The 27,696-nt window shown below is 36.0% G+C and overlaps 1 protein-coding gene across 1 annotated transcript in view; it reads left to right on the top strand.

Annotated features, from left to right (window-relative positions):
- Positions 1-27,696, top strand: part of ARHGAP15 (Rho GTPase activating protein 15) — a 687,458-nt gene that overhangs the window by 327,023 nt on the left and 332,739 nt on the right. Inside the window, exons 7-8 of the mRNA XM_081584873.1 lie at positions 18,015-18,113; positions 19,347-19,476. Of these exons, the coding sequence (XP_081440999.1) occupies positions 18,015-18,113; positions 19,347-19,476 (229 nt within the window). The remainder of the gene's footprint in view (positions 1-18,014; positions 18,114-19,346; positions 19,477-27,696) is intronic.

Here is a 27,696-nt window from a genome sequence, read left to right as displayed (position 1 = left end):
AAATGGTCCCACTTCTAAATTTTACTGAGATAATACAAATTAGAGTAATGTTTCTAGAAAGTACTTAAGAATCTATTCTGAATCCATCCAAAATTATATTATTTGGTATAGCAATTCTTTTGCTAAGAATCTCTCCTAAGAAAAATCAGAAATTAAAGAAGAAAACATGTTTATGCAACATGGCCTCATTTGCCATGACAAAAAATGGAAACAATTATGGAAAAAACAGGAAAACTTAAATATATTATGATAAATCTCTATGGAAGAATACTATGAAGTCATTAAACTGATGCTTTCAAAGAATAATGTCATAGAAAACCCTTGTAACATTAAAAAATTAAAACGATACTCTAATTCAACCTATTATACACACATATTATATATGCATGCATTAATAAATCTAAAAGAAATGTATTAAATATTAAGAGGGCTGTCTTTGTATAATGTGATTAGAGGTGGTTTTATTTTTCATTTTACTTATTTCTCATTTTGTTTGTTTTTAAAATGTTCATATGCTATATTTATAATCAGAAATCATTTGTTTTAATATATTTTCTCAGGAAAAGTGATATACTGACATCTGAACAAAAATTATATTGATACAAAAAGAGGTCTCTCCTTTTAGCTGTCTAAGAAACTTCATTTAAACCAGTAACCTAATCATTAAAATTCCAGTCCTGAGACAGTAGGTTTAGGGAATTTGTCATCCAAAGAGGCTTCTTAACACTCCTAGAATCACATGACATGGCAATTGACAATACTGCCAATATAAGTTTTAAGATCAGGTCAGTATATGGATACTGAAGTCTCACTTATGGGAAATGCAGTTCATCAATATATAAGGAGATTGCCAAACTTTCTCAAATGTAGTGGCAATTTTAAAATATAGTCATGATAATGAGTTATGTAGAAGAAAGTCAGTTTACTCATTTGTTGAGGCTGAGAATTTGGGGAAAGAATGTAATGAGGAGAGAATGGAACACACAAAAAGGAAAAGTGATCTCAGAACAGCTATCTTCTGGAATGGTAGTCTTGTTGGAGATGGCACAGAAGAATCAGCATGGCTGGAGGAAAATTTACTGCCTATCTGAAATACACCAGCTCTATTCTGTTATCCTTCTGCCATTGTATTGTCTGACTTGCATTATAGGAACACTCTATCCCACACAGAGAATAAGTCTCTGGTAATTTTGGTGTATAAAATATAAGTAAGTTTCATTATATTTAGTTATCACAGGGGTGAATATTCTCTGAAAGTCTTGATGTGGTCTGAGCCTCTGCCAAAATTTACTGAAAAGTCTTTGGAGTTTACTTTCAAATCTTGCCATCGTGGGCCCTTTGAGAACACTGACTTTCTGTGATTTTCCTCAAGATAGCATATCAGGTATCTGCCTGACATCATGGGAGCATAAGGGTATCTGTTGATGGCAAAGAGAAGACCATGGAGTCGTTTTCTCAGATAATGTTTATTCCACATCTGTGATTTGTGTCCTACAAGGCTCTTGGGACTTAAACCACATGTGCTGTATTTGCATTAATGGGAACTTGAGAAGGAGAGGCCATAACACTATTAAAATGTTTAGCTTTCGCTCTCCCATCACACAGACACATGCTAATAACTACTCCCAGACCTTGTATCATGGTGCTGCAGGACGCAACGTGGAGTGTACTCATTGTTTCGATACAAGGGACTTAAAAACAAATAGCTGCCATCTCTGCCTCTGATAGCTTGCCAGGCTTTTAACATCTTTGGTTTTTCCCTCTTCAGATCATGTTGAGGTATCTCAAATGTATTCCAAACAGCACATTACCCCCAAGTCTTTGTTTCCTCTTTTATAAAGAAACTAATGCTTTAAGGTATATTTAGAAAAGCCAAGGTTTAAGCCAAATTCCAAAGAACCACATCCTAATTCTATTTGCAAATGGCAGAAAATGACTTATCAGAACAGAATCCCCCATACAGGGTTATTGATCAACCAAGCCTAATTGTCATGTGACAAATATTCTGGAGTCTTTCTGTAGGCTTAAATACTCAACTGTTAAATAATATTTGGAAACATTTTGAAACATCTTATAAACCAGAAGAAAGAGAGAGAAAGCTAAGAATCAGGACTTGAGGACTGGAGTTTTCATTACTCCCTAGACCCAGTGCCCCAGTCAAATCGATTTAGTGAGTTGGGGCTGTATTTTTTAATGAAATCAATTAAAGGATGAATAGAGCAGAATAAAAATATCAGGCTACGTTATGTATAGTAAGAGGAAGTATTATTATTTCATGAAACTTTTGTTTCAATTTTGTGTCATACATACACAAACTACATATATAAATAATATATTTATTGGATATTTTATATGAAATAATGGATATGTGGATAAATAGATTAAAAGAATTGTGAGTGTACCTCTAAGAAGGAGAAAAACAGAGAGACTGAATAAAGGAAGATACCACTCATTTGCCAGTGTAAAATATATGTCTTACCTTGGACTGTGGCCAAAAAAGTTTTAAATCTTTGACCAGACTATACCTCCTGGGCAGTGGCTTCTTTTAACTTTGGAATAAATTCTTCCCTTAAGGTCTCCCTCATCAGCTTTCAGATACATTCATAAGCTATGGATAAATGTATATCTCATATGTATTTAGAAAATTTGTCAATGAAACTTAGTAAGATGTAGATCTAATACCATGAGCCATTCATCAATAGTAGCAAGTTGCAAGCCAGATAGACACTGGTTCCAATGATGGGAAAATTTTTTTAATGTCCTGTCCGGTATCCTAGAAAATGATAAATCTCATGATAGTTCACAGTGAGCCACAACAATTGAAGGAGGAACTCACTATATTGATGATTCTTAGCTATAATTTGGGAGAAGGCAATGGCACCCCACTCCAGTACTCTTGCCTGGAAAATCCCATGGACAGAAGAGCCTGGTAGGCTGCAGTCCGTGGGGTCGTGAAGAGTCAGACACAACTGAGTGACTTCACTTTCACTTTTTACTTTCATACATTGGAGAAGGAAATGGCAACCCACTCCAGTGTTCTTGCCTGGAGAATCCCAGGGACGGCGAAGCCTGGTGGGCTGCCGTCTATGGCGTCATGCAGAGTCGGACACGACTGAAGCGACTTAGCAGCAGCTATAGTTTATTCAGGGATGGAGACTATTTCTTAGGATTAGGAGTAATCCCATTAATGGCAATAGAGCCATCTTGATGAAGTAGGCATCAGGTTGAGAGAGGGGTTAGGGAAAGTTTGAGCTGATAGTATTGGAAGGAAGTATGTCTGCTGGACAGAATACAGAGCAAAACAGTAAGTAAACAGGATATACTCCAAGCTGTTAAGAGTCAGAGTGTGAGTTCCAACCTGAAATAACAAGAATATTTAATAGGTCAATTGGATAATCAATGAAAACACAAAATGGCTCATTTTGGGATACTCATATGACCATCTGCCTTGAATGCAAGTACAGATTATTACTGATTACATGCCTAATAATTAAGATAGATGAGGCAGATGGAAGGTGGAATTAAGGAAGAGAGGCAGTCAGGATCAAGGAGATGCTCAGCAGAGCTCCAGTTCCTGAAAAGGAGACTGGCAAAAAGCACTCACGCCAGCTGAGAGGATCTGGTGCACAATGTAAGCCATCAGAATAGGGAATCAGAAGCCAAGAAACAAGATGCAGGTAAAGTGACAAAACTGACTTTCAGCAAAGACAGGATATTGAGCATTGGGTACATTCTAAATTGGGTTCCTGGGTGGCTCAGTGGTAAAGAATCTGCCTGCCAATGCAGGAGACTCAGGAAACACAGGTTTGATCCCTGGGTTGGGAAGATCCCCTGGAGGAGGAAATGGCAATCCACTCCAGTATTCTTGTCTGGAAAATCCCATGGACAGAGGAGCCTGGCGGGCTGCAGACCATGGGGTCACAGAGAGTAGGACACAACTTATGACTGAACACACACATGCACATTCTAAATTATCAGAGACTGAGATCATGTCAAACCCCCCAGGAGTATGCTAAAGGTCTGAATCCAATGCCAAGCATCACCAAAGCTTAGCATCTAAAACCAAAGGCAGAGAAACAAGCTGCTTGAGCTCTGTGGAAGGGAAGGACAAAAGGCTGAAAACCAACAAGAGCCTTGGAAAGTCTAGGAGACTATAGAAGAGGGAGGCACTTTACACCTTTCTGAAGAGCTGCCTTGATGCAAACATAGAAGATAGTGCCATGTTGACAGTTAAGAAAGTTGCAATACAGATCCATCTTTAAGAGGATGCCTCTACTATCTGACGCTATGGTATGGTTCTACTTATGTATCTACTCAGAGATCTTGTGCTATGATTCCCACTGCCTAATGTGTCAAATCAAACTCACATTTTCTAAAATTTAAGGCCTCTTGTTATCTGTATACCACAACTCTAAAGTAGTAACTTAAGTCAACTGAACTATCATTCATTCCATAGCCTTTTTGAGAGCCTGTGGTGCTTGGCTCTGGGCTGGAGACACGTGGTCTTTGTCATCAGTGAGCTTGAAGTGCAGCAAGGGTAGAACAAGAAATTAGATAATTATAATAGTGAGGTCAACTCCATGGTAGATTAAGTTCAGGTTACTGGAGGGACACTTTCTTTTTTACCTCTAGAGATTAGAAGAGCCTTTCCTATATAGGTGATGTCTGAATAGCTTCCTGAATAAAGAAAAGGAGTTTGCAAAAATCCAAGAGACACTCAATGATTCAATCAATCAAATAATAATAACTGCAATAAATTTAAGAGTTTAGTATGTGACAGATACTATACTAAACTCTTTTTCTGAGTTATATTTTATATACCCTACACAATGATCCTGTGAGGTACATATTATCATTTTCCTCAGTTTATAGGTGAGGATATTGAAACACAAAGAATCTAAGTAACTTGCTCAAAGTTACACAGTTAAGATGTAGAGGATTTGAAGAGAAAGGTTAGAGAGACAGAAAGAGACATCTAAAGTGCTTGATAATCCATGTTAAAGAATGTGGGTTTTATCTTGAGGACAATGTGAATCAAGTCAGTGATTTTTAAATGACAGTTGACAGACCTGAGTTGGATGGATCACCTGTCTGATCTTTGAGGGAGATAAGGCAGGGAATAAGAATGGTTTGAATTGAAATTATACTAAGGAAGATGTCTGAAATAGAGACAGCGAGTAAGGATTCATCAGTTTATAACTCAGATTTTGAAAAAGATAGCAAAGTAGGTAACATCATTCAGGAGTATGTCCCTAAGGGAGAATCATGGTTTATGAGAGAATGCTGACAAACACCTCCATTTAAAGAATGGGTAAAGGAAGAATAGCCCAAAAAGAGAACTTAGAAACAGATTCTTAATGTCCTTTAGAGATGCCATCTTCTATCCTGCCTCTAAGCCCTTATACACGCTGCTCTAATCACCTGTGTCATTCTCTTCCTCCGCTTCTTTTACTCAATCTCATCTGTCCTTGTAAGAACCTTCTCTATCTTCCCTGAGGATGCAAGTTTACCCTTAGAGAAACTTTGGTTTGCTCCTTAAAAATTAGTGCATATGTCCCATCTTAAATCTTAATTATTTTTTCTAGTTGTTTTTCCATGTTGGTTTTGTTTGTCACCCTAGATTATAAGTATGTTTAAAACAAGGTTTATGCTAGCTTTTTTGGAATATTTTCATCATCCCTAGACTTGAATCCTAATAGACAGTTACCAGGCATCTAATGATCAATGGTTGCTACATGGCACCCTAGTGTTGTATGTAATGAATAGGGTTATATATGCCCCAATATACACAAAGTATGTGGACCTATTCTCCTGGTATAATTACTAATAGTGCTTCTTTTGCCTTCAAAATTGGCACAGTTTAGGCAATTAATTATATAGTCACTCTACTGATAAAGCAATAAATATATTTTTAAAAATCTAGCATTTTAAAATGGTACTGTTTCTAACACAAATATAGTTTTGTTCTGGAAATTAAGGCATGTTAAAGTTTTTCTGCACACAGGTAGCATAAGTAATATATGTCATTCCAAATGTCAAATGTCTCCATTACTGGCCTATTGTTCAATTGACAGATGCCATTGTCTATTATAAAGCCATAAGTAGTTTATTTTTTAAAAGTAACATCAAATGATATACATACTATTGTATTATAAAGGTATCATGCCACTGAATTATAGTTTTAGAAAATTCAAATACTTTTACAATACATGTTTGTTTAAAGACAACCCTTTGGAATAAACATCAATTTTTCTCCCCAAAACAGAATTATCACTTTTGATTATTTTCAAGGAAAGTTTCACTATTTTAAATTTATTTAAACCTGAAATTCATGGGGAAAGAGAAATTTCTCCTCATTCATGAACTTCCTACTTATATATATATATGCTTAGTTGATCGTTCTTAATGAATAATGATACTATTTTATACAGGATATATGTCAAGATCTTGGTTATATGCAATTTGAAAATTTTCAGAAACCAAAAAGTAAGGTTTTACTATAGTGTTAACTTTACTTCTTAAATTAGGAACTTTGTGTTCGAGACAATAAAAATTCACTAGTTTGATCCCCAAATCCTCACTGAATATCTGTTATTCTGAGCAGACCATGTAGTATGATGTTAGACAAGGAAACAGATACCATGCTTTCTTGTGATTTACACATTCTTCCAGGGTAATTCTCCGTTCTCTCATTTCCCAGGTCAAAGTGGCATTAATTCTGTGAGAATAGCTCATCTGTGCCCTGGATAATCAGAGTTCCCTAGAACAGCACAGAGGCACTCTGTTTATGTCTGACAAAGTAGTTATACATCACACTTCTTCAGATCATAAATACACATTTATCTTTAGCATATATCACCAAGTGAGTCATTTTGATGTAAATATTGCACCTCTTAAATATAATGATGATAATAGAGGCTGCGAATCTACAGATTTGTGCAAGTGCTCCCTTTTCAATAACTGAAAATATTTAAATCGCAGAAGTTTTAACATCCTATGAGAAGTGGCAGACAGAGTGGGACCTACCATAGTTGCAACTGTTTTTCTGAATTATGAATAAGGCAGACTCACTGGCTTCTACATTGGTAGTTTTTGTTGTGCTGGGAGCAGCAGCCCGGAAATGACTGACTCAGAGGCGGTCCTTATCTCCTCCCCTCCTTTTAGTTATTTCATTACGTAGAAAGGGCTCCATGGCAAAGGGTTATAAACAAAGCAAGGTGAGCAATGGTCTGTACGTTTTCTCATTCAGTCAAAAGCCCCGTGGGAATTGTCCAGCTTTCTCAGACTGGTAAAGATGCTGTCTTTTGGAATGTACCCAAGATGATGGAGAATCATCATTGTGATGGCATTGCCATCTCTTACTGGCTGGCATCTTTGTCTGGAAACTATGTCAGTTGGCTGTAATTTTACTTGAAGATTAAAGCACAGATTTTTATATGTATCTTCTGTTCTCTGAATGTAAAAAATATAAAATACACCTACATTCACTTCTAACTGGCAGTCTTGTAATTCAGCAGATTTCTGTTTTTCATTGAAACCTGGAGTTGAATTGTCTTGAGCCGGAAGGCATTCAAGCTGCTGTTTTTCGCTCAGCTATATTTCTCTATAAGCACCTAATTGTTTCAAAAAGTGATGTACAGTATGCAAAAACCTGAATCTAATGCAAATAAGTCTGTACAGCACTAACATTAACAGGTGTTCTCATTACTGTAAGTAGACATGGAACAACTCTTGAATGTTTTATAAACACTCATAATCATGGCCAAATATGTTACAATTGCATAAAGACATATACTTGAACATCTTTTATTCTTGTTGTGCAGTCTCAGCACTTATTAACAGAAGACATGTGTGTGTAATAAACTAGGGGCAACAATACCTGTTTCTGCTTAAGTCACTGTATCTTAAATCAAGTAATATTCTAAATACAAGTGTTGGTAACATAACCACTGCCCCCTGACCTCCTACAGTTTGTTTGTTTGTTTATTAATATTAATAACGCTTTACTGAACATAATGGCTGCAACAGTGTGGGATCAGCAACTTTGCATCATTGAGGTTCTCTAAAGACTTGACCCATTGACCTTAGCATTAACTCTTGAAAATCTTAAACTGTGTCCAATTTTCCGTATTGTCAACACTCAATTCGAAAGATCAATACATAGGGTGAGATTCTTGGATACTCTAGATAGATTACCCCTGCAAAACACATGCTTTGAAATATAATCAAGAACATTCTATTCTAGCAATATGCATTTAAATACAGAACCACTCTTGGTGCTTCCCAACTCCCTCCATATTTAATCCTTTTGTCTGAAGTCTACGGCTTGTTGACTGATGGGAAAAGAGTGTTGCTCCCAATCTTCAAAATGGATTGCCTACTCTACTCTGATAAAAGGTGTCATCAGTAGATTTCAAAATAAACACTTACATTGCCTGAAAGTACACAATGGTATTGTAACATTCAAAATTTAATTAAAATTGAGGATGAGTTAGATGCTATGGCATATCAAACAATAGGATATAATGCATTTACTGAAATGTATAAGGCTGATAAAGTTTACCTATATGTTATTTACTTAGTGCCCCTTGGTTGTGGGTTGTACAGCTACATACTGGGTAGACAATTGCTCTTGGCTTCTAAGTGATTACAGTGTAGTGGAGGGAACAGAGAAATCAACAGGGAATTGCAACGCAGACCATTTTGGCCTATGATGAAACAGGATGCATAGGAGCATGTAGCAGGAACATCCATTTCAGAGAACCCTTTCCTGAAAAGGTGACATCTAAATTGATTTGAATAATATCATAGAGAGTTCTGCAGAAAGGAAACAACCTGCTCTGAGGGAAGAAATGAGAATTCATATGAAACAGCTAGACAAGGAAAAAATATCAATATGGCTGGATTATAGAGATGCAGAGGGAAACATGGAACAGGGGCTCCAGAGCAGGTAGGTGGTAGGACACACAGGGTCTGGCAGCCTGAATTAAAGAATTACAACTGCAGTGTAACAGCTGTGGGGAATCTCAGATTATCAGGTAGAGGAACTGGTTATTTGGGACTGTAGCCCACCAGTCTTCTCTGTCCCTGGAATTTTCTAGGCAAGAATACTGGAATAGGTTGCCATTTCCTATTCCAAGAGAAATGGGATGATGAGATCCAAATTTCAGACAGATCACTATGGCCACAGTATGGAACATGGATTGGAAGGGGAAACAGATGAGATGGTAGAGAGGCAAAAAGCTATTAAATCCATGTAAAAAGATGATGGTAGTATAGATAAATGCATTAAAAGTATATAAAAGTATACATGACATTTTCACTAAAATATAAACACATATATAATGTTTATCCAAGAGTCAAAAAAAAATTTTGAAGGATAGGCAACCATCCAGTATTCCTTGGGAAAGGGAAATGTTGTGTTTAAGTTATACTTTTATATTTGTTAAAAATCTTTACATTGGGCATTGTTTAAATAAATACAGAAATAGTTAAAGGCATTCCAATTAGAAAATGGTGGGGGCGGCAAATGCCCAAGTGACTCATTAGTCATGTGACCAAATGAGTAATTTTGCACAGTGAGCATAGATCAGGCTAGAAGCTGATGTGTGGTTGGCAGTGATTAATTAAGTAGTGGGTACCAGCAAACAGGAGCCCTGAGATGATACGTTTATCTTGAGGCACTTATTCCCCCCAAGTTTAAAAATTAACGTTAACAGCAATAAAACTCTAAGCTGATATCTTTATACACCAACTGCTTCGATTAGTCACTTTTTCAGTCGTTTTTCATATGAACACCACAGGCAAAACTTTTGGTGTAGCTGATTGCAAAACTGTAGAAACTGCGAAACTATCTACTAATTACTTGGATAGTATTCTTTCATGAATATTGAGAAGAGTGTTTGTCAGTGTTAAAATATTTTACTACAGACAAAAGAACGAACACAAGTTGTTTTTTTTTCTTTGTTTGGGTTTGGGTATTTCATTAATAAACAGAAAGGTAGAATGGGCAAGTGACTCAGGGTGTGAATGTTCACTGTAGAACCAGTTTTATTATGCAGAACAAATAAATCTGTATTGCAAGAATGCATGGACCAAATTATTTGGGTATCAGTGGTACAGCTCAATTTCAGTTAAAAAGCACTGTTTCTTGAAAGTTTGGCCTTAAACCTTAGATTTCAGAACACACTTAAGATGTATATTGCCCATCATTTGTTTACTTTCTATTATAAAAGAAATTGCTTACATGAGCAGCTTATTTTGATATGATGACACTGCTGAGGGTTCCAATAAATGGACATGCAAATCAATCAACCCCAAACATATTGAAAACATAACCAATAAGCATCTGGAAAATAGTGAACACACATTTGTTAACACAGGGGCAGTTGTGGAAATGCAGGATTCATTGGTGACCGGGCTTATTTAGTAGCATGTAGATTTTAGAACATTTCTCAGAGTCAGAAGAAACAGGGTAATTATAACATAAGGTTCAACATCTTTAGATATGTAGAACATTTTCCATTGCTTAAAACAAATATTCCCTAAGAAAGTATAAAACATTTTTCTGACTTGCAAAGTTTTTGCAGTCTATCATTTAAATTACTTAAATAAAGGGAGCTTTACTGGTCCCCAAAGCTGCGAATATAACACCCTCCATGCATATTAGTTTGATCTTCTTGACAGACCAGAAAAGTGTTAGTGTGTGCCAATTAAAACAAAAATGGATCCCTAGTGGCTTGTTCCTCACACGACTTCTGAAGACTGCTATCATTGTTTGCTGGGACAACCCTGGATAAGGCTGGTATCCAAAGTAAACAAACTTTTCAAAACTTTCATGACAGATGGGGGTTACAAATGCATTTTAATAAGAGAGTTGCCAAAGCAAGTTTTTTTTTTATAATCAGCATATATTTACTTAACATCTAGCAACATTGGGAACACAAGGCAGATACTTTCTCACAAAATGTTTTAACAAGTAACATTTTTGGAAAGACAAATGGAAGACCTTTTACTTCTAAATGATATTTTACCCTTTGTTTTGTGTTAACTTTGCTCCACATGTTAAGAAAAATGTTAGGAGTTACTCAAACCAGACTGTAATTTGAGACAGACATGCAGCTTGATAATGTAATTTCTTGAGTGGTCATAAACACCTTTGAGACCAAGTAATTTAACTAAAAGTATAACCATGACAACCTCCATATCAAATGTGGAGTGTAATGCAAGATGAAAAAAAAAAATGCTAATCTGAGGGTTTTTAAAGAGTCATTGTTACTTCAATTTTAGGTCTTGATTATCTCAGTATGATGTGACCAAGGTATGTGTATTTCTTATGCTGTTAGAATTAAAGATACAACCAAAATTAACAAAAAATAATTTATTTTCACTTCAAATGAAATTACTATACTTGACATAATTAAATTCTGTTCCTCTTAAATGGGTAATCTGCCTATTTGTAGGTAGCCACATCATTTAACATTTTCCAAAACTCTTTGTATATCTGGAATATTTTATTATGCATTTCCTATATATAGTTTCAACTTTATTAAGATGGAGTAAACCCTCCTTAGGCTCATAGTCAGATTTGATCCTAAGCAAAATGTGAAAGACATTTAGTTCAAACATAGAATTGTTTTAGTCCTTTCTACGATCTCAAGGATTTTGTTGGATAACCCGATTATGTTTGGGGCTTCCCTGGTGGCTCAGTGGTAAAGAATGCACTTACCAGTGCAAGAGAAGCAGGTTCATCCCTGGGTCGGGAAGATCCCCTGGAGAAGGAAATGGCAACCAACTCTAGTATTCTTGCCTGGAGAATCTCATGGACAGAGGAGCCTGGCAGGCTATAGTCTGTGGAGTGGCAAAGAGTTGGACACCACTGAGCACACAGGCACATGCACTTTCATAGTAGGATAGTGGTTGTCCTTGAGGGAAAAAAAAAGAAAGCATCTGAGTAAGACTGTTGGTGGATCTTTTAAAATTGTTCTATCTTTAACATAACAGTAAAGAAACAAGCAACTTTAGTCTAAGGTCTGTAGTCTGAATTTCACAACTGAAACCAAATCCTTTTCTCATTTGCACTGAGTCCTTGATGGTATACAACAGTTTGCTGAAGACTAGTGAACTAGAAACCAAGATCTTTGTAAACTCTTGATTCAATCATTTAAAACGATGCCAATTGGATAGAATGGCATTCTCATTTTCCTTATTTGCTTCATTTTCTTCATTTGCAAAATTACTTTATGATAGTGGAAGAAAGCTGCATTTGAAGAATGTTTATTATGTGCTTTGAGATCATTAAAACTGATATCACTTTGCGTACCAAGTGGTAGTATTCATATCCTTAATATACTAAAGTTCTGATACAATCAACCTTAAAGAATATCTTATCATGACCAACAGTTTATGTATAATTCCATGATGTAAATGTGTCTGCAGTAATTATTCCCTCCTTGGAAATCTTGACATGAACACTGTGCCACTCACATTGGGACTTAGTATAAGCCATTTTCTATTGTTATTTATCTCTATACTCTTATGTCCTATGTATCTGAACAGATTGTGAGCTCTTGAGGGTGGAGCTTGTGTATCCTTAGCTTCTAACAATGTGCCATTCACTTAATAGATGTTTAATCAGTTCTTGTTGTTGATTAGGGGGATGTTCAGTGAGAAACACATCCTCTCATTCTCCTGAACTAAAGATTATTTGGGGGATTTATTCTGCAGTAGGAAAGTTGCTACCATCAAAAAGTGGAACACACATTACTTGTTTACTCTTGCACCTTTGATAGTCTCCCAACATTCATTTGAGGTCATCTGAAATGGAAGTAGCCGACGATATTTTACTGTGTTTTGCTGATGAGTTATCTATCTATAAAGTTTTTCACCAATTATCATGTACATTTGGTTACTATTTGTAAAATAGTAACTGAAAATAAATTAAATTTTCTATAATGTTTACTCTGTGGATCTATGAATAGTTTTAATTTGTTTTTTCATTATCTTTAATTTTTCTAAATTCTCCACAGTAAATTTAATGTTTTATAATCATAAAAACTGTTCATGGGGTTCTCAAGGCAAGAATACTGAAGTAGTTTGCCATTCCCTTCTCCAGTGGACCATGTTTTGTCAGAACTCTCCACCATGACCTGTTTATCTTGGGTGGCCCTACATGGCGTGGCTCATAGTTTCATTGAGTTAGAAAAGGCTGTGATCCAGGTGATCAGATTGGTTAATTTTCTGTGATTGTGGTTTTCATTCTGTCTGCCCTCTGATGGAGAAGGATAAGAGGTGTATGGAAGCTTCCTGATGGGAGAGACTGGCTGAGCAGGAAACTGGGTCTTGTTCTGATGGGCAGGGCCATGCTCAGTAAATCTTTAATCCAATTTGCTGTTGATGGGTGGGGTTGTGTTCCCTCCCCGTTATTTACCTGGAGCCAAACTATGGTGGAGGTAATAAAGATAATGGCCACCTCCTTCAAAAATTCCTATGCAGGCACTGCTACACTCAGTGCCCCCAACCCTGCAGCAGGCCACACCAACCCACGCCTCCACCAGAGACTCCTGGACACTCATGGGCAAGTCTGGGTCAGTCTCTTGTGGGGTCACGGCCCCTTTCACCTGGGTCCTGGTGCAAACAATGTTCTGTTTGTGCCCTCCAAGAGTGTGTTAACCCAGTCTTGTGTAAGTTCTTGCTGCTCTATGGTGGGGTTAATGGCGGCCTCCTCCAAGAGGGCTTATGCCATACCCAAGTCTGCTGCACCCAAAGCCCTTGCCCCTGCGGCAGTCCACTGCTGACTGTACCTCTGCAGGAGACACTCAAACACAGTTTTGTCTCAGTCTCTGTGGGGTCTCTGGGTCCTGGTGCACACAAGGTTTGCTTGAGCCCTCTGAGCATCTCTGGAGGGTATGAGGTTTGATTCTAAATGCGATTTCACCCTTCCTACCATCTTGCTGGGGCTTCTCCTTTGTCCTTGGACATGAGGTATCCCCTCAAAGTCACTCCAGCGCCACACAGCTGATGCTCCAGTACTGCAGCCGTGAAATTAAAAGACGCTTGCTCCTTGGAAGAAAAGTTATGACCAACCTAGACAGCATATTAAAAAGCAGAGACGTTACTTTGCCAACAAAAGTCCATCTAGTCAAAGCTATTGTTTTTCCAGTAGTCATGTATGAATGTGAGAGTTGGACTATAAAGAAAGCTGAACATCGAAAAATTGATGCTTTTGAACTGTGGTGTTGGAGAAGACTCTTGAGAGTCCCTTGGACTGCAAGGGGATTCAACCAGTCCATCCTAAAGGAAATCAGTCCTGAATATTCATTGGAAGGACTGATGCTGAAGCTGAACCTCTAATACTTTGGCCACCTGATGCGAAGAACTGACTCATTGGAAAAGACCCTGATGCTGAGAAAGATTGAAGGCGGGAGAAGGGGACGACAGAGGATGAGATGGTTGGATGGCATCACCAACTCAAAGGACATGAGTTTGCGTAAACTCCAGGAGTTGGTGATGGACAGGAAGGCCTGGAGTGCTACAGTCCATGGGGTCACAAAGAGTCGGACACGACTGAGTGACTGAACTGAACTGAACTGAATGAGAAAAACATTAAGTTCTGAAAATATTTTTTTTTTATTCTGGTAAACCAAAGTATGGAAATTTTTTATTATATAAATACAATACTACATATTAATTCCTCATTTAAATTAGCATCTAACAGGGGAAAGATTAACTGCCAGAATGCATTGGAGCAATGCACAGAATGCACAGGAGCAATTTAAGTGACAGAATTGAAAAGGGCAATATTTAAACATAAGCACATCTCATTAAAAGTCCTTTAAGCAGTTTTAAGTTTGCATAACAATGTCCCATTTGTTAATTAAAGCTTAAAAAACATTTTTCTCTCATTGTCTCTTATCAGTGGAGTTTGGAACTGGTTTATACCTGCCTCCATCTTCAGAGGAACCATAACAAGGACACAAATGGAGCTATGTTCCTAGCCCAAGGGGAAACTATTGTTGAATTAATACTAAAGTCTTGAGGAATGTCTCTTCTGCATGATGCCCAGTGGATATGCTTACAAGGTTGTTTAGGTATACATTTATTTACCAGCAAAAATTCAGATGGTCACTATTTAGTGAGAAAAGTTTCAGGCAAATGTCCTGACAGGTATTTAAATGCCTCTATTCTTGACAAGGCCAGAAAATTTCATTGAGATGTCTTTGGTGCCAAGATATATACCTTCAAAATACAACTTGATGGAGATAAGGGATTTCAAGAGGCACTTGTCTAAAGTAGGCTTTGAAGTGAAGTGGAGACCAGCAGCTCTTGCCTAAACCATCTTTTCTGTAAATTCTTCCTTCATCTACCTTGTCCCAGCATCTGTCACTGAGACAATACATGATATAGAAAGAATATGTTAGCATGGCTTAATATATTGTTATTAGCTCTATGTCACTCTGTAGTGTCATCAGGAGAGATTCAATCAAAAGGTTTAGTCAAAACTAACATTTACTGATATCTTTTTCTCAGGAGCATTGATAATTTGATTGTTCAAAGTGCAAATATAATTTGGCAAAGTATTATCAGAACTACAGGGGTAATGTTAAAAAGAAAAAAATAGGTTGAGAAACCTGAATTCAATGTGTTTTACCAGCCAAAGACTTTGAAACCGCTTTCCTGTGAGTGACTGGAAAGGAACAGAACAAAGTCAATTACTGACTGTAATTAAGAAGTGGATGCATTTAAACTGTAGAGAGCAGTAGCAGACTTCTCCAGACTGCCTAGTAACTTGAAAGATTAGTGGGAAGACAGAGGAGAGGATGCAACTGTATCTTTCTAATAGTATGCTTTAAATGAACTACATTCACATAGTTCTCTGGTCCAGCTTCCCAAAATGAATTCATAAATCACTGATTATGTACAAATAATACAGTAATAAATTTTGACAAAGAAACTTTTAAGATACATTTTGTTTTTCATGGTGCTAGCAGTAAAGATTCCCTTTGCATTGCATAGCATGCACCCAAAATGCAAATGCATTGCTGAAGTTCTCATATTTAATCACTATTTGAATTTACTAGACTGAAAATTGAACCTTGTTGGCTCTTTCCTAAACCTTCAGAATATGGTAAATCTAATTATGTTTGTTTCTAGCACTTTGAAAGTGTTCCTTTTTTATAATTTTGATGATAGTTTATTTATAATGGCAGAGAAATAGGTTGTACATTGCATTTGGGCTAATTCATTTTCCTGTGTGTATGTTAGCCAATTGTAACATTATGTAATACATTCATAATCAAAATATTTATATTCAGATTAGGATGAAGGTAGAGGTCAAGGACATTACTAGTTTTCTTGGGTTAGTTAGAAGTGACCTTATATTTTTAGATTACTATTTCTGCGGCAACACTTTATATAAATATTTGGAACTTTATATAAGTAAAGAACATTGCAAGGGTGTTCAGATAATTAAGCAAACATCAGCTTAACTGTCTTTTACAAGATACATAAAACAGAGGACTATTTGGAGGCTATTTTGAGCTACCCTGAATCTTACATGCAGTTTTATTTTTAAAAAAAGTGATAGGCCCTGGTTATCTGTCAAATTCTAGTGTGGGTAATTAAGTTCCCTTTTATTTTCTAATCTTTCACATATCATAATTGCATGTATTTTGGATACTTCCTTTTCTGACTGTTGTAAAAAGTTGGGATCCAACTCACTCAAGAATGATTATATTGCAGCACTGAGTAATGTTGCATCTCTAAATAATTGTTCCTAAATATCAATGCAAATGAATATATCTGTATTGTGTAAACAAAGATTTCTTTAAGACTTCAGGATTGTTGTCATTGAATGTTACGGTAAGAATCACTGAAACTTCAGAGTGAGCTATTTTGGGTAATTGTCACTTTAGTGACAGAATTACAGAGGCATTTTATACCACGATTTGTGATTTTCTGAATTTGTGCCATATTTCAGCACTTACCTCCCATTTAGAAGAAGTAAGGCTGAGAAGAGGTGACTAACTCCTGATTGAGTATTTTGAATTGTCTGTCCTCCAAACCTCTGAAGCCTTGTTTGATGTGTGACAGTAGTTGGGAAATGGTCATCTTCTTGGTGAAACAAAAAAAGTCAGTAATACAAAGGGAAAATCTTGATTGATAGCCTAAAACAAAGAGCATGTCCACACCTTCTCTATAATCAAATTCTTCTCTAAGTAGTCCTTTATGTGCAAAATCAAGTTTTCTATAGGGTCACATCCTTCTCTAACAATTCCAGGGAGAAAAAGGTTCCCTTTAATGAAAAACTTATAGTTGTATGCTAAATATTGCCAACTACTTAACAGCCCTAAGCATCGGAACAGGAATGTTCCTCTGATACATACTATCCATGAAAGGTCCAAATATGTAAATGCACTTTTATTCTAATGTACTCTTTTTGTGGGGAAATTGGTCTTTATTACTTTCCTATAGATCTTTTTGATAAGAAAGTAGAAATAGCCAAATGTTACTCATTAGAATGAACTTTTAGAAAAGTCTGCATTAGTCTCTTTGGTAAATAATCTGTTTTAGTACCCTCCATAAAAGGAAATCAAATATAGAGATACTATTAGATTTGAAAAAGACAAACAGGAAAGAGCCAAACATGCAGAATGAATTCTGACACACCCGGGTGCATTTTTCTGAGATTCTGACTTAAGTGGATACTGTCTGCATTATTCCGAACTTCCTGACTTGCTTTTCCATGAGTTGGAGTAATTCAACTTTAGACCTACTCTGAGTTAATCGTTCTATTATTGAAATGATAATGTATTTGTTATGACATGAAGAAATAGTTTGTAGAAAGCAGTTCAAAATGATCCTAGTCTGCCAGTTCCCAGAAAGACAATTACTGGAATACAAGAAAATATCTCAGTGTATTAAAGTGTGTTTTTTTTTTTAAGCATATATTTTTAAATGTAATAGATCATTTTATATGGTTTGCTCACCTGTTAATCTCTTTTTTTTTTTTTAAGATCACAACTTTATCAGGAAATGAGTTCCTTCTGCAGTCAGATATTGACTTCATCACATTGGAATGGTTCCACGCTATCAAAAATGCAATTGACAGATTGGTATGTATTTGTTTTAGCTGTTACCTTTATTAATTAGAATGGAGTCTTTTAAACCTATTGCTTACGCATATTACACACATACATTTAAGTAGATCCTATGAATTGAGAGTTATTAAGTTATTTTAATTTAAACAGTCCACTAACACCATTTTCAGCAGACAGGATTTGTGAAACTGAATGACATTTGATTTCTCTCTTTAAAAATACAATACATTCATTTTTTTTCTGAAATAACATAGACATTGATTTAGTGAAGGCTTTATAAAGCAAACAAGAACTTAATAACTACTAAATTTTCACATTTTCGGTTTATGCAATCTGTAATACATATTCTTGAAAATAAATATCAGTCTATTTAAGCCCATACTCACTGTTATAATACTAGTAAATAATAATCCTTTGTATCGATTTTCATTGTTCTTCCAGCTAAGCTAGATTGTTCTCATCAAAATTACATATCTAGAACTTCATGAAATTACCCTAAATCACAAGTTTACAGTATGTTCTTAAAAGAGTCAAATTATTTAAAGCTACTCATTTTGTACTGTTTTTCAACCAAACATCTTATTTAGGACACTAGTGTTTGCAAAATCTTGACAAGAAAATATTCGTGAGAGCTTTTAATAAGGTATAAAAATAATATTTTTGTGTCATTTTATTGTGATTTAATCACACACTTCCATTGTATTATTTGGGGATCAAAACTTTAAAAATAAAATAGCAAGTAAGTTTCCCCCCATTATCATTATAGTTCCCTTATCCAGGCACACATGAGTGCACATGCACGCGTGCACACACACACACACACGTACCCATATTTTTTATCATTATGAGCAAACTCTGGAGTAAAACTGCCAGAGTTTGAAAGTTTGAATCTGATGTTTCTAGCTGTGTGGCCTTAGGCAAATTGTTTATCTCTTTTGGCTTCAGTCATCTTGTCTGGAAAATAAGGATAATAAAATACCTACCTCATGGGATATCTGTGATGAGTAATTGAATTAATGCATGGGGTGCTTAGGCTATGCACAGCATTTAATAAGTAATATTGTGTATATATACACACATATATTTATCATTTATAATTTGAAAATTAAGCTTAGCATAGGGGCCCTATTTCAAAATAATTATCTTATTTCAAACTTCTTGTTAATATAACATCAAAATAGATCACAGAACTATTTGGTGAATTTTTTTCTTCTATGTAAAATTGTTCCATCTAATTGTTATTTCCAGCCAAAGGATCCAAGTAGTCATTCAAGAAACCTGGAATTATTTAAAATCCAGAGATCTTCCAGTACTGAACTACTAAGTCACTATGACAGTGATGTAAAGGAACAGAAACCAGAGCACAGAAAATCTTTAAGTAAGTATTTTTTTTGACTAGCTCATTTTAACTTTGTTTAAACTTAGTGCTTATGAAATGTAGATACATTGAAATGAGATTTGAGCCAAACTCATGCTACTCATGGACGATTCGTAGCCATTTCTTTAGCCAGGAATTCACGCACTCGAGGGCAGTCTGAGTGCTTTGCTCACATCATTGTTGGTAATGCCTTTTGAGAAAATAATTGTTCCAAGGTCATGGTCTCTGCTTACAGCAAACTTCTGAATCTAAGTAGTAACCATGGTGTTCAGATTGGTGATTGATTTCGAGAGTGAGAAATGTCAAGCTTCTCCAAACTTTTGGTATGCTGACTATTTGATTTTAATACATTAAAAGATATATGAGTGTCCTGACATAAAACAACAGGCTATGCAACTTCCCACTTGTTTCAACGACCAGAAAGATTTAGAAATGTGTAATGTGGATTAGATATGCTCTGAGGTCACATCTAGTTCTGATTTTCTAAAAAAAAAAGGATTTGAAGTGAAAAGGACCAGTCTGTCCACTTATATAGTGACCTTGAGCATAACTGTTAATCTTTTTCATCCTTTTTGTTGTGGTTGTTCAGTCACTAAGTCGTGTCCGACTTTGTGACCTCATGGACTGCAGCACGCCAGGCTTCCTTGTCCTTCACTATCTCCCGGAGTTTGCTCAAACTCATGTCCATTGAGTCAGTGGTGCCATCCAACCATCTCATATTCTATCATCTCCTTTTTCTCCTGCCTTCAATATTTCCCAGCATCAGGGCCGTTTAGTGGCCAAAGTGCTGGACCTTCAGCTTCAGCGTCAGTCCTACGAGTGAGTATTCAGGACTGATTTCCTTTAGGATTGACTGGTTTGATCTCCTTGCTTTCCAAGAGACTCTCAAGAGTCTTCTATCTTTTCACCCTGTTTCTTTCTCAATAAAGAGGGTTATGGAAAGATGTCATGCGTATCTCACAGAGTTGATTTGAATCTCAGCTCCCTGAAAGAACAAGTTGATATCTCTGGAATCAGAGAAAAACAATTTCCCAAAGTCTCATAAATTATAGTACCTTTCTGGGATCATCTATCTATATACATTCAGTCTTCTGAATCACCAGTTTTTCTGCCATTTCCATCTGACTAAAGATCAGATTATATCCTGTAATTATATCCTAGCTTTTTGAACTTAAGGAGAACTCAGTAAGTAGAGAAAGCCTGATTACAGAATATTTGCATATCTACATGTGTACATGTGTATTTGCATGTCTACATGTGTACAGGGGCTTCCCTTGTAGCTCAGCTGGTAAAGAATCTGCCTGCAATGCAGGAGACCCCAGTTCGATTCCTGGATCAGGAAGATCTCCTGGAGAAGGGATAAGCTACCTACTCCAGTATTCTTGGGCTTCCCTGGTGGCTCAGACAGTAAAGGATCCTCCTGCAATGCGGGAGACCTGAGTTCAATCCCTGGGTTGGGAAGATCCCTTGGAGAAAGGGAATGGCTACTCACTCCAGTATTCTGGCCTGGAGAATTCCGTGGACTGAATATCCATGGGGTTGCAGGGAGTCGGACATGACTGAGCGACTTTCACTCCCTCACTCATGTGTACATGAATAAATATGCTGGATGACCATATATGTATATACACATATTTGTGTGCATCAGAGAATTATATATATATACATAAATATACATGTACACTCCCCCACATGACAAAATAGAGGGAGGCTAGTTATATATCTTCTAAATCTAAATTGCTATGAGTACAAATCTAGAAACAGCATGATAACCTTGAGGAGGAGCACCCTTTCAGAATTGTCATGATTCAGAGAACCATGCCGTAATTTCAATATCCGTTGGTACATATTTGTTTAGCCAGTTGTGTTGTTAGAACTTAAAATTATCAGTGTTAATCTCTTAGACTGTATGGTGCATTAAAATTAAATTATTTGTGGAAAATCAGCAGTGCCATTTAAAAATTTTTTCCATATGATGGTACAGTTTGATATTATCTCATTTGAGGATTTCTCTTTATTTCTTGCTCATTGTCCCTCTTGATTTAATATGGGTACAAACATAAGATAAGATTTTAGAATTAGAATTCGATTGTGAGTACATAGCTAATGTTAACTGCATAAACATTTTGTAGTAGGTATAAATGGAGAAGGAAATGGCAACCCACTCCAGTATTCTTGCCTAGAGAATCCTGTGGACAGAGAAGCCTGGTGGGCTGCTGTCCATAGGGTTCAGAGTTGGACACGACTGAAACAACTTAGGATGCATGCATGCATTGGAGAAGGAAATGGCAACCCATTCCAGTGTTCTTGCCTGGAGAATCCCAGGGACAGAGGAGCCTGGTGGGCTGCCATCTGTGGGGTCGTACAGTGTCGGACACGACTGAAGCAACTTAGCAGCAGCAGCAGCAGCAGTAGGTGTAAAATGAGGTATGGGCAATGAGCAGTAGCTCTGGAATCTCATATATAATTGCTGATCTGGAACAGACTTTGACACATTTCTCAAGTCTAAAGCTCAGGAGAAAATTAAGGTTTGTAAAAGTATGTATGAGAAACATTGAGGTAAATGGATTTTGTATTCAACAATAGTCACTTGAAATGTTTTCAGACCATATTGGGGAAAAAAAATTCCTACAGGTAGAACACCAGTCACCTGTCTCGAACTTTTTTTTAGTGGGAAAGACAATTATTTGTCTATTTGGGGCCTACATTTAGTCTTGTGTAAATACAAGGAAAGAGACATGTGATTAATTCTATTCATTTCAAAGTGTATTTAACTGTATAAGAATCTTATATTTGCTTTTTTCTTTGCAGTTAAAAAATAATGATACAGAGAAAATATTGAGTGCTCGCTATCCAGGCATTGTTCTAAGTGCATGTGTGACATTGATTTACTTAATCAACCACTAACCCAATGACATAGGTACTGTTATTAACCCTATTTTATAGATAGGAAACTGAGGCACAGAAAATTCAAACAACTTGTACAAAGACAAGTTATGGAGACAAGTTTCAAACTCAAGGAAACCAATATTAGACTCAGTGCTTTTAACAATAAAATTAGAATGAAGTGAACAAATAAAAGGTAAACTTAGTTTATATCAACCTTGGATTTGGATGGAAATATTAAAAATGATATCCATATAAATCAATAAACTTAAATAGAGACCCAAAAACATATTAGCAAAAGAATTAAAACCAGATGTTGACTTTGGACTTTGATTTCACTGTTAAACTAAAAGGGTCATTTAATCTTTAACACTAGCCCTAATTTTAGAAAATGCTTCTTTTCTGTATTTTGGTAGATATTAATAGTTTTAAGCCTTTTTTAGGACTAATCTATTTTTTGCGAAGTAGGATACTGTTAATATCCATCTATTACTTTGAGTTAAGTTCATTCAGTATTTACATATTCATTTTCATTTGAAAGGCATAATGATTGACCCACCCATACAATATCAAATTAGCTAGGCATTTGAAATAGTGATTGGCATATTTTATATCTGATGCTTTTTACAATATTTCATGAAGAAATAAGCTCTATGAAACCCCTCTGATCTTAGTTTCAGATTTGAACACCCAAACTTAGGTTTTTAAAACATGGATTTGGTTTTACAGCACCCTCTTGAGATTAAATAATTATATGAAGTTAGAGATTCACAGTATCTCCTTCCTTATTAGCAGTCTAAGCACAAACTTTACTGTCAGTTTGCTGCCTTTGGCTTCCTGTGCCCTTGATGTTCCCACGAGTTTTGTCGCCAAGATTGTAGACAGATAAAGCCAGAATTACTTTTTTTAAAGGCATGTGAACATCATTAGCAGCTAACAGGTGGTCATTTCATTGTCCAGTTTCTCTGTATAACATGGGAAAAATATGTACTCTCAGTGAGTGAATTCAGAAAGTTAAGTGCTTAAATATACTCTCCTTTTAAAAATATGATTCTAACCTGCCAACACTATTAAGTACTAATCAGATATTTTAAGATATCAGTTGAGTCTAACAGACAAGAAGCCAGAACATTCAATGTGAGGGCCAAATCACTGTGGGAAATTCAGGACACCAGCTTGGGATGAGAGTGGGAGCGCTGCTCTCCAGGGACGGCTGTTATGGAAAGTGGAGAATCAATCAAAGAAAATGCTAACATATTTTTCCAAGGAAAGAGAACTGTCTTCCACTGATGGCAAAGAGGAAAGCCTCAAATATAAACCCAAAAAGTCTTGGAGAGCTTTCTCAACTTTTCTGAGCTTTACTCTCTAGATCTATAAAAATGGATCTAATACTGTCCTTTCAGGATCGACTGAGATTGTGAAATTAGATATGTAAATACTTAGTTCACAGCAGGCACTCAATAAGTAGGAGCTCTTATTATTATCCTCTGTGTCCCCAAGCAGATGGCACCAAAACAGAGCATCAGCCAAGGGTGGTGTCTGATGGAAGACTGGAGCAGGGCATATATAGTTCATATCCTCCCTCTGAGTGTAGAGAAAATAGGGGAAAGGAGCCAGACCTGTATATGGGAGTTACGGCTGCAAAAATCTAAATATGAACAGCTGGTCTTTCCCCTGGCCACTCCCCAGGTGAAAATGGCAGCCAGGGCATTCTTGGGAGCAACACACCAGAAACTCACACAAGGGAGCCAATAGATACTCTTGATTCTTTTATGCCCAGAAGAGCAAGTCATTAAGAAGTCCCAGTTGATGGAAAGCATTCAGCATATAGACATTTCACCATTGCTTTATCCATAGCTCTGTTTTACTCACTCATTCATGTATTTATTGTTTTTCATTAATAGATATACCTAAAGGCACACGACTAAAATTCTTGGCACCACTCATCTGTATTTCCAAATTTTTAAAATTATTTTTGCATTTAGGTTATGTGTAAGGTGTAATATGTCTCAGGCTCATCAATTGCTGAGCTGTAAAATCCATATATGGGAATCTTGAATAAATTTTTTGAAAAATTGATACTTAGCATTATGAATAAGCACCCCCAAATGAACATAAGTTAGAAGAATAAAATCAGATGTAATAGAATCAAAAGGAAATGGGTTTTACTTTTAGCTGTGCTTTGATGAAAGTATCATAAAAACCAAAAATGTTCTGGGTGAAATCCTAAAAGTATTTAGATATGAATTTCCTAATTCCACAGCCTCTTACTGATGTGTAATAAAAATGTATGTGCAAGGTTACAGGAATAAAGATAAGAATGGAAGAACTGGATTCATATATTTATACAGTCTAGAAAATTTAAATGCTTGTGAAACTTTAGTGATATCTTTGTTTAAAATTTTGCCTGCAAAGTAATAATGATCACACCAAGTTAAAACAAGTGTGATAGAGAAAGCAGTTAATTTTTGTGCTAATCTAAATGATTATAATACTGGCTATCCACAACTGTGAGTAGACTATGTTCTCAAAATCCAGTTTTAAACTGATTGAAAAACTCAACGTATTTTCAAAAGGAGACCTTAAACCAGCCACAGAGGCACACTTGAATCTTAGGCAATCATTTTGAATGTTGTTTTTAGTAAACAATTCATTCTGAATTTGTTGCACCTCTGGCCCTAGAAGATCTGCCTTCCAAGTAGCATTGCTTTCCATCTGATTTCTTTTTTCCTCCTCCCCCACCCTTGCACCAGCTCCACTAATACAATTAGGATTCTCAGAATGGCTTTGGCCAGGAGGTTCCTGGACCCTGAAAATCCCCAGTGATGGTAGGGAGGGAATGCAAATACTCGAAGCCAGAAGAAATAGTGAGAAAATGAGAGGAAGGAGGACTGGAGAGGAAGTTTTTGCAGCATGGGCGGGGAAGTGAATCCTCAGCTGTTCTATGTAAGAAATATGTATGACAGATTAGTCTGGCATTGTCCCGAATGCTAACATTTGTGGAATCTAGGTTGTATCTATAGAAGTGATCACGGTGCTATCGTTTTCTGTATGTCCGAAAGTTTCACAATTAAAAACTGGAGCATACACACACAATTAAGTATTACTCGTGTTCAAAATTCAATAAAAGAATATACGTATTTTCAAATTGCAGTTTGAAAATTTTAAAAGAAGCATCAAATTTTCTTTATATGAGTTACATTAAGACCTCTTTAAATATAAAACATTAAGTCACTGTTTTCCTCCTTTTTCTCCAAAAGCCAGTATATTTTCTCTTATGACTATTGTGACCTTTCTGATAACTATATAAGTAAGACAATTTATTAAAATGTTTATTATTATCCAAAATGGAAAAGTCATACTAGTTTCTTGGATAGATTTGTAATTAGCAATTGTTTGAAACATATTGTGAGGGCTGTTATGGAGACTCATATAAATACATATTTTAAAGTTTCTTCTTATTAAGAATTTTGTATGAAACAGCCTAATCTTGCCAACGCATGAAAGTAATAAGATGAATAAGCCATCTGCCAAGAAAATGAAAACAACATTAAAATTGCACAAATAAATTATATCTATCTTTGAAAAAAGAGAAACGCTCTTACCTGGACACAACAAAAAATCATAATAGTTGTGTAGAATATTATGGGTTATTGTGTTTTAGTGAGTTTCAGATTCAAGTAAGATGGTCAATTATCTGATTCTTTTTTTCCCACTAAAATCAATATTGGTACCTTGGCACCAGTTTCATTCAATATCCAGCTGAGAAAAATAAACTATTGAACTAAAGTGTGAAAATAAAAATAATTTTGTTTTACTATAGTTATAAGACAGACAATATCTGAGAAACAGTGAGTGTCAATTCTCTTCTTGATTATTTTCTACAGATTAAGGGAGTTCTTTATTTCAACATATTCCATTTTGCTGAAGAAAAAATTAAAAAATTTTGAAAAGACATTTACATTGCCAAAGCTGGAACATTATGAGAAAAAAAATAAAAACCCAGTAAAGATTAGACCCACACTTGATAATCAGGCATCTCAGTAACTTTGTCAAAACAGTATTATTCATGAAGGTTCCAGGGCTTCACCAAGGCATTGTGTGACCACAGCAATTGTTCTGACATGTGTTCCCAAGATAGTTAGCAGCAATTCAACTTTCCTGGGGCCCATAGATTACAGACTCTTCAAAACATTCAGTTCTCCATGAATCATCGGATAAGCAGACTTAGTTATAAGCTGAGCAAAGAATGTTCTGATAAATCTCTTCCTTCCCATCCAAGGGGTTGATCTCGCTCTTTGACCTGTGGGTGTCCATTGTCATGTATCTTGTAGCATCAGCTACTCTGAAAGCCTATCTAACCCTATCAGCACTCAAGCACTAGATCACCTCGTCTCCTCTTGACCCTGGCAGTAACTCCCTGACCATATTTCCCCTTAGATGAACTGCATTTAATCAATTTCTGATTTCATTAGGTCAAATGGCATCTTTCTTTCAATAATAGGCCAAATCCAGAGGGCTTCTTTGCTCTAACTCTACAGCAGTATTTCCTTAGCATTAATACACTACTGTGATTGTAAACAGCAGAAAAAATATCCTTTGATTTCCTCTGAAAATTTCTCCTCTCTTTATTCCATGAACCTAGAATAGGCATATATTAATATTTTCTTGTAAAGTTAGATGTATAATATTTGTTCACCAGTGTCATATCAAGTTTACAGTATATTAGCTAAACATGATATTTAAAGCATTCTTATAGTGAATCCCTGTGCAGAAAGAAAGCATTCTTTTGAATACAACTGATCAACTCTTTTTGTATATAGAATTTATTTGGTGTACTCATTGCAGTTTCTGGTGTATAGGAATAATGCTACTTTTTTTTTGAAAATCCTAAAAAAATAATAATAATTTGCTTTTTAATCCCTTGATACATACTACTCTGTGCTGATGTTTACATTTAATTCAAGGTCTTCTCTTTGCTAGATTAACATCCTGTTTGACTCACCTCAAGCTACACTTCCTCCAAAAGCTTTCCCAAATTTCTTGGTGAGTCAGGAGATCCTCAATATTCAGTACATATCTCTACCATTGCAATAGACAAAGTGTATTACAACAAGCTAGTTGTCAATGTCTGTTTGTCTATCCACTAGACTGCTAGACTCTGAAGACTCTGTCTCATTTACCTTTATCTACAACTAGCAAAATGGCTTGATGATAATTGAAAGTACTCAGAGAAGTGCAATGGTAAATTAGTGAATGAACAGATGAGGGTATTCAAATGATCATTACTAATATACTTCTCATTCTGTGCTAAAAATTAAGATAAAATTGCTA

The sequence above is a fragment of the Giraffa tippelskirchi genome, chromosome 3 (genome assembly GCF_054371585.1).
Source record: "Giraffa tippelskirchi isolate mGirTip1 chromosome 3, T2T-mGirTip1v1.2.pri, whole genome shotgun sequence".
Taxonomy (NCBI): domain Eukaryota; kingdom Metazoa; phylum Chordata; class Mammalia; order Artiodactyla; family Giraffidae; genus Giraffa; species Giraffa tippelskirchi.
The sequence above is the reverse complement of the archived record's forward strand: the minus strand, read 5'-3'. Positions and strand labels throughout refer to the sequence as shown.